The following is an 8,240-nucleotide window of genomic DNA, read 5'->3' as shown; positions in this document are numbered from 1 at the left end:
GAAAAAAAGTCGCTAATGCCAACAATAAAAAAAAAAAAAAATACTAGAAGAAAAAAAGAAGCTTTAAATCGCTGACTGAACATCAGTTATGCTACAAACGAGCTTTTTTATTTTTACAATAACTTCAACTTAGCACTTTAAATAACGTAGTTAATTACATAATTACACTCAGAAAATTGACGCAAATATAATTCAAATCAAGAGTTAGATTTTCTTTATCATTCTACACAATGAGCAATTGTGTTTCGTAATCATGATGCACGCAAATACGGAAGTCTTTTATCAATTTAATAGATTCAGAGTAAAACAAGATGCGTAAATAATAATACGACTTACAAACATGGAAGTTCGCAATCAAAACTTCCATTCGAAAAAATTAGTTATTTGAAGTAATACACTTTTAAATTATAAATTTTAGAGTGTAGGCTAATTTAAAAGTCCGACTGGTCGAAAATGGACAGTCATTATGCAATAATGCAGGTTAATAAGTAAATTTTTTTCTAATTAGGTGTACTGCAACAAGAACACATACGATTGGGCGAATTCCAAGACTCAATGAGCTTGATTTATTTCAGGCAATTTGCAATAAAATTTTAGTAGAAGAGTATTGAAAATTACTTGAATAAGCTGGAGAATTTCAACAAGTCGGAGACATAAATCGAGCCTATACGACATAGATATGCTATTTCAAAAATTACATCAATTTTAAATATGTAAGTTTCGGAAAAAATTGACAATATATAAAAATTTGGACTGATTTCAGTTTTTTAGACTAAGGGACAGGCCAATTATGATTTTGAGAAACTACTAAATCAATTTTCTAAAATTGTCAAAGTTTTTTTAAAAAAATTTTTTTTATCGTAATTAAAAACTGACATTAAAACATAAACTAAATATGAACAAAAGAAAATAAAAAGAGAAACGTTAAAGTATACGTAGTGTAATAAATCAACATTTTTGAAAAGTACAATAGCAATAAAATGAACAAAATAGGAGAATTTGAAGACAAAATAGAAATATTTGAAGTACTATAGTGAATAAATATTGAAATTGACGAAAAAATAATTTTTTAATATAAAATTGATAAAATCCGTCATAGAAACCGTAAAATTCTAACTCTATCCGTAAAATATTGTCGAATATATAGAAAGGGAAAAAAATAGAATCTGTTTTTATCTCTTTCGATCTTTTTCACACGAAATGTCACGAGCAGCCGCTGTGTAATTTAAAACAATTTCAATTATACAGAAAATATTTTATCAAACTTACTTAATGTGTCAAGTAAAAATACTACGTTCGTACACAGACATGTCATTTCTGAAGAAAATACGCAAACAACGACAAAATAATAACTGACAAATCGAGGAATTACATAACAGAATAATTTTATGAGTAATGGTAGATAAAAATTAAAAATAAAAGAAGAAAATTATTTACTAATTAAGTATAAGTCAGATGATAATTAAGTCACTCATTTAAAAGAACATTAATTGAAGCAAAAACAGTATTCTAATTAAACCTGACGATATTTTCTCACTCTATAATTCCCAAACGATTTCATAGAAAAAGAATTTCATTCGCAGACTCTAAATTGAGAAAATCAATACATGAGATATTTTTAGAAAGAAAAAAAAAATCTAGTACAACTTACTTAATATCTCTGGTAAAAGTCCTACGTATCATCCTTAGACTGGGCATTTCTGTAGAGAAAACGTAAGTAAAGACAACTAAAGTCACAAATAGCAGGATAATTAGTAGGAGACATAATAGAAGTATTTGAAGAGCCACGGTGAATAAAAATTAAAATTGCCGGAAAAATATTTTTTATTTGAATTTGATATTAATCAGATAATATTCGTCTCACTTGACCAGAGCGATAAGCGGTTTTATTTTTAAATATATCCCCAACGATTTTCCGAGCAGAAACTCTCAAACACGCGCTGAAAGATGAAGAACAAATTATGAGGAGAAAGTGCTGCTGAGAAATCATGAACTTTGATCTGCGTATTGAATTGAAGGTCACGTGAGCAGTAAGGAAAAAAACTGTGCCTGTCGGTCGATGACGCTACATTTCGTCATCTGTTTTGTTAGTAAATCCTTTCTCGATATTTTTTTGAGGCGTCTTTTGGGGGTTAAGTTAGCTTTATCCTTTAGGAACCCGGGAGTTTTTTGAACACTGGGCTGTTCTCCATTTCCAGAAAACCCAATCTTATGATTTTTTTTCCTAAGGGGAAAATTGTACTATAACTATTAAATTCAAAATTTAATTGCAGAATTCAGTTTTATATTAAAAATACAAAAGTAAAATGAATATGGCTTTTTATTGAAAATCAGCGGTGTGGATGAATATTTATCTTACTATATATAAAAATCTAATGATGGTGTTTTCCATTGTTGTCAATACATTTTCATTGGCCGGAAAATCACATGTCAGGATTAAGTTCTTCCACATTAATTTTCGTATTGGTTTGGTTGTCATCAGCATAAAATTGACATAAATCATGAAGTGTATTCCTATAAATATTTTTGTTTCCTTAATTTAAAGGTTAAAATTATCTGTACTGTTATTATTACGTTTTCGATTTTGTTTGTTTTTAAATTAAGAATTTAGGAGGATTGCTTTTATTATTAGAATAACGTAATTCTACATTACCTCTTAAGATTAAGTGATTTATATTGGTATCTTATTAACCATTTTCCTATCATTATTTTTTGGTTTCAAATTATATTAATATACTATTATGAATCATGGTTCAAGATATTCGTTAAGTGATTTAAAACTTCAGGCAAGAATTGTATTTAAAATGCATCCTTCCGTTTGGCAAGCAAAAATATTAAATTACGGTTGTGAACTCAACAAATTTGTCATAGAATTATACTTTTAAATGTTATTTCAAAAAATTATTGTTTAGAAAATTGATTTATGTTCACTTATCTTAATGGTATCATAAGGGTAAAATTTGGACATGGAGGCACAAGTGTTCTTTACAGCACATATACAGGGTGTCCCAAAACGACCGCATCCTCGTTGGGAGTACATAAAAACTGCCCAAAGAAGCGTTCCTGTACGATCCATAGTTAACGAGAAAAATACGAAAAACAAAGTATGATGTCACTGCCGGTGCAAGAAAAAACCCTTTATTGAACATATCAACAGCAGTATACTATGCACAATTTAAAGCAGATGTTCAAAGTGTCCGCCGTGCATGTCGTGGCAGGCTTGAGCACGCCGTGGAATGGTCCAATAAAATGTTTTTTTCTTGCACCGACAGTGACGCCATACTTTGTTTTCCGTAAACTATGGATCGTACAGGAACACTTCTTTGGGCAGTTTTTATGTACTCCCAACGAGGAATCTAGCTGTGCAGAGTTAATGCTGTGGTTTTGGGACACCCTGTATTTTTAGTTCAATAATTCCAACTGTTTTATGCCAAGAAACAGCAATTATTGCAAATCCATCGTTGTTGAGCGTCAGTTACTAGTTACATGAAATATTGATTATTAAATAATCAAATTATTTTACATTCAGTTGAAGGAAAATTATTGTTTAAATTTCACCCCAATTTCATCCCCATTTAGCCTCTTTCTTTTAAAATTCATTTTAAGTCTATTTGGAGCAATGATTTATATACATTTCTCTCTCAGTATTTAAAAACTTTAATATCAATGAGGACCACTTTTTTTTCTTCTTAAATGCACTACTTTAAAATATGTGTATTAACTAGAGGGGTAAGTCTTCTGTTCGCTGCCGCTTGCAAAACTGTTAATAAGTCGAGAAACCGATTTAAATACTCATAAAATTACATTATAATAAGGAAACAACTCTTTTAGTTTTAAACTCTCTTAATTTAGAAAACAATCAAAATCAAAAACGTAATAATGGCAAAGTAAAATACCGTAAACCGGGGCGAGTCTACCCATTTTTTCTTATTAATGATAAATTCATCAATGCAGAATTAAAATAATATACTCAAATTCATTTAAAATGACTTAATTTTAATATAAACAAAGTTCTAAATTATATTATTATGCTTTATTAAAACTAAATACGAATGGGTAGACTCGCCCCGCGAATTCTGGCTTTTTGTTTACAACAGCAAAACTTACATTCTTTTTGTTTTTTTTCATATAAAATTAATGTAATCTTAGTCTTAGATAAGTTTATCACTTAACCAAAGTGAAAATAGTAATAATAATAATATACTTACGGAGCACCAACTAAAAGTTTGCTGATTTTCAATACAAATCTCTCAAAAGACGTTTGAACAGGTCGGTTAAAAAGACACCAAATAAATAAAAACAGATCAAACTACTACAGCGCCATCTTCCTTAGAGTCTGAACTAAGTAAGTCCTCCGTCGTTAAAATTTTTTTATTTGCAATTTTAAGTAGTGAAAATTAAATAAAACTAAAATGGGTAGACTCGCCCCTGGATGGGTAGACTCGCCCCGGTTTACGGTATATATTTTTTCATAAATATTATTATAAAATATTTTTGACATAATTCAATGACTCAAAAAAAAGGTTACTTAAATAAACGATTTTTGAAAAAAAAAAATCAAGTAATTTAAAGCATGCCAATTGTCATCTCTATTCTTAACAAATGAACAATATAACTTTAATTGGAAAATTTAATCGGACTTTCTTAATTAAACCAATTCTTTGTTTTGATTTACTTCGATAAGAGAATTGGTTCATTTTTAAAACACTTCTGAGTCTGCTTCTTTTAAATTATTTTTGCTAAACGGTTAATGTACTGGTGTTTAACATCTTCATTCTATAACTAAAGATTTTAAAACTATACAATTCATAGCATTAATTTTGGAACATTTTGAACAAACAGAGATGAGCGGTAGAAATAACATGTCTGAACAAAAATGATAATAGTTAGATATTTTGTATATATATGTAAATAGCTTTTTATTAAATCGTCTACCAAATGAAACTTCTTGATCTTCTACTTCCTTCAGTCCTCTCATATTTATTTCCGTCGGTTCTTGTATCCGACATTTATGGCGCCCCCGGTTTGGGCGGTCTGATTGAAACAAGACAAACAAGAAATTAAGAAAGGTAGGCGAAGATTTATTAATTTCCATTTTGAAGATTAAATATTTGACAATTTGAATACTTTTGAAGATTTGAAATATATATATATTTTTATTTGAATATTTGATACCATAACGGTAATTTATATGTGCTTAGAATCGATTGTTTTAGAAGCTAAGAATTTGATATTAAAATAGTAAAAATGGAAATAATAAAAAGAAATAAAACCTCTCAAAGAGCTTCATTTACTAAGGTCTACAATAAACTAGAAAATTTATTAACTGGCGATAGCGTGAAGTATGACGAAATCGAAACTGATCTTTGTTTATATAAACAAAAAGTAGACATTTTGGAATTAACTTATAATAGTTATTTAGATAGTTTGCAAGATGAAAAAGAATTCGAAACTGAATATAATTCCGTTGAAGAATACCGAGAAAAAGCTTTGAGAATTCAATTAAAAGCTAAACGTTCTTTAGATAATTTGAAAAAGAACTCGTGTGAAAATGAAATTAATACTTCCGAAAATAACCGCGAATTACCGAACAATAAATCTCCGAAGGCTTTATGTCAACGGCTCCCCGAAGTTGAATTATATAAATTCGGCGGAGACTTGTAAGATTGGCTAACGTTTTGGAACCAATTTAAAAATATTCATGAAAATGTTAATTTAACGAAAGCTGATAAATTTCACTATTTAATTCAGTCGACAAACCTAAAATCCCCTTGTTGAAAGTTCATTACCATTAAATGTGTTACGCTCATTTGAACGCCAAAGAAAAAGTTTAGAAAGCGAACGAAAACTATCCAGTCATAATGCGATAATTTATTTTTTGAAAAACGAAGTACAAGCGGAAGAAAAAATAAAATTGAGTAGAACTGAAATATTTCATCCCCCCTTTGAACGAAGGCGAGTCTGAATTTGAGAGATCGGAAATCGTCTGCTGCTGAATTAATTAGTCATAATTCAAACGATGATATTCTTTGTCTATTTTGTTTAAAAAACCACGAGACTGCTTTTTGCAAGAAAGCGTTTTATATGCCTTTAGAAGAAAAACAGTCTGTTATTAGAAGGAAGGGTTTATGTAAAATTTGTTTATTGAAAGGGCACCTGGCTTTTTCTTGTAAATCAAATATTAAATGTCCCATTTGCTCAATAAAACATTTAAAATTCATGTGTCCTGACTTAGAATGTAATCGATCGGATGAAATAAAACGAGATAATAATGAAAGCAAAGAAAAAGAGACGGGCACCTTACATTCGCGCGTGCATGCAACTAAAGAAGTATTTTTACAGACTCTTGTAGTAATTATTAAGGGAAATAAAGCGCAGCGTAAAGCTAGAATTATATTAAATACGGGTTCACAAAAGTCTTATATTTTGAAATCTACTGCGGAAGAATTAGGTTTTGATTTTTAAAAGGTAGAAGAACTGTTCGCTCCGTTATTAGAGGATGTGTCACCTGCAAGAGACAAAAGGTTAAAAATCTTGAAGTACCATTTCCACCTCTGCCTCCTGATCGAACTAGATTATCGACTGTATTCGAAGTGTCCGGTGTCGATATGGCCGGACCTTTGATGACCAAGACTAATGAGAAGGTTTGGATCGTCCTTTTCTCCTGTGCTGTATATAGAACTGTTCACTTAGAGCTGATACCTTCTCTTAGCACAAACGCTTCTGTTCAAGCATTACGGCGTTTTATTGCCAGAAGAGGTAGAGTATCCACACGGTACTCAGACAATGGTACCAATTTAACTGGCCTTGTGGCGTAACTACCACTACAAATATTAAATACCAAATCAATAGTATATAAGACATGTTAACTTGAATCCATCACGAGGTACGTTTTGATAGATGAAGGTTGACATAGTCGATAATTAAATCCCCACAGCCTCAACGCTTCCTTGAAGCGCCTTGATTGGACCAAAATCATGAAAGAATTTGAAGTTTCCCAAATCCAATGGAAATTCAATCCACCATCCGCCCCATGGTGGGGAGGATTCTGGGAAAGATTAATCGGAATTCTCAAAGACCTCTTAAGAAAAAACTTGGGACGGTCATCTCTGACTCATGAAGAACTCTCAACTCTTGTTTGTGAATGTGAGTCGATCATGAACAATAGACCTTTGACTTATGTGTCTGAAGAACCAGATTTGAGAGCTTTAACACCATCTTCATTCCTTCAAGACCTCCCTACTAACGACGTAGCCGACTTAGACAAAATTGACAAAACTAATTTAGACAAGAGATACAGATATGTTCAAAGATTGAGAGAAAGACTAAAAGAAAGATTCAGGACCGAATATTTAGGTTTCTTGCGTTCATCTATTTCCAAGAGACTTGACCAAATAAATATTTTAGACATCGTCTTGATTGGCAGAGAAGACAGAAAACGAATTTTCTGGCCGTTAGGAAAAGTTATTGAGCTCTTCCCTGGAAGAGATGGACGAGTCAGACTAGTTAAACTGAAAACAAGTAAGGGAACTCTATTAAGACTAATTCAAAGACTCTATCCGTTAGAGATCACCGATAATGCCAGAACATATTGACTGTGAGACTTTAACTTGACTTTATGTTTTGGACATGTGACTTTTTTACATATTTAACGATACTTTTTTGAGAAAACATTACTATGTGTTTGATTATTATCTCTTTATTTCTGAATTTATTAACTTGAATTTTTTGAATTAATATTTTTTGTAACATTTATTGATAGTTGTTTGTTTAAGATATTTTTAGTATTTTTCAGTAGAATGTTTAGATTTTTGTTGATTTTGCCTCGCAAACTCAAGTGGGGAGAATGCAGCGCCATCTACGGTAAGAGCTTTATGTTTTTATATTTTGAGTGGCATCAGTCTGAATTGAAAATAGAACAGAGATGAGCGGTAGAAATAACATGTCTGAACAAAAATGATAATAGTTAGATATTTTGTATATATACGTAAATAGCTTTTTATTAAATCGTCTACCAAATGAAACTTCTTGATCTTCTACTTCCTTCAGTCCTCTCATATTTATTTCCGTCGGTTCTTGTATCCGACATACTACATTAACAGTCACATTAGAAGAAAAGATGATGCGAACCCACAAACTCTTACACATGTGCCCTACCAACCAGGCTATCTCGGCCTTAGTTCTTAGTATTGCTAGTTTCTTCACAAGATTTATTACTAATTTATATTAAGACTCGTTTT

General features: G+C 30.9%; 2 protein-coding genes across 2 annotated transcripts in view; one reads left to right on the top strand and one right to left on the bottom strand.

Annotated features, from left to right (window-relative positions):
* LOC107444343 (long-chain fatty acid transport protein 4) overlaps nt 1-2,009 on the bottom strand; it is a 44,641-nt gene extending 42,632 nt beyond the window's left edge. Inside the window, exon 1 of the mRNA XM_043054787.2 lies at nt 1,652-2,009. Coding sequence (XP_042910721.1) covers nt 1,652-1,698 — 47 coding nt within the window. The 5' untranslated portion in view covers nt 1,699-2,009. The remainder of the gene's footprint in view (nt 1-1,651) is intronic.
* Nucleotides 2,010-6,977: 4,968 nt separating this feature from the next.
* On the top strand, nt 6,978-7,595 carry LOC139426287 (uncharacterized). The gene has a single exon (XM_071184488.1). The coding sequence runs from the start codon at nt 6,978-6,980 to the stop codon at nt 7,593-7,595; it is 618 nt and encodes a 205-aa protein (XP_071040589.1).
* Nucleotides 7,596-8,240: the final 645 nt, after the last annotated feature.

The sequence above is a fragment of the Parasteatoda tepidariorum genome, chromosome 8 (genome assembly GCF_043381705.1).
Source record: "Parasteatoda tepidariorum isolate YZ-2023 chromosome 8, CAS_Ptep_4.0, whole genome shotgun sequence".
Classification (NCBI taxonomy): Eukaryota; Metazoa; Arthropoda; class Arachnida; order Araneae; family Theridiidae; genus Parasteatoda; species Parasteatoda tepidariorum.
This window is presented reverse-complemented; position numbering and strand designations above follow the sequence as displayed.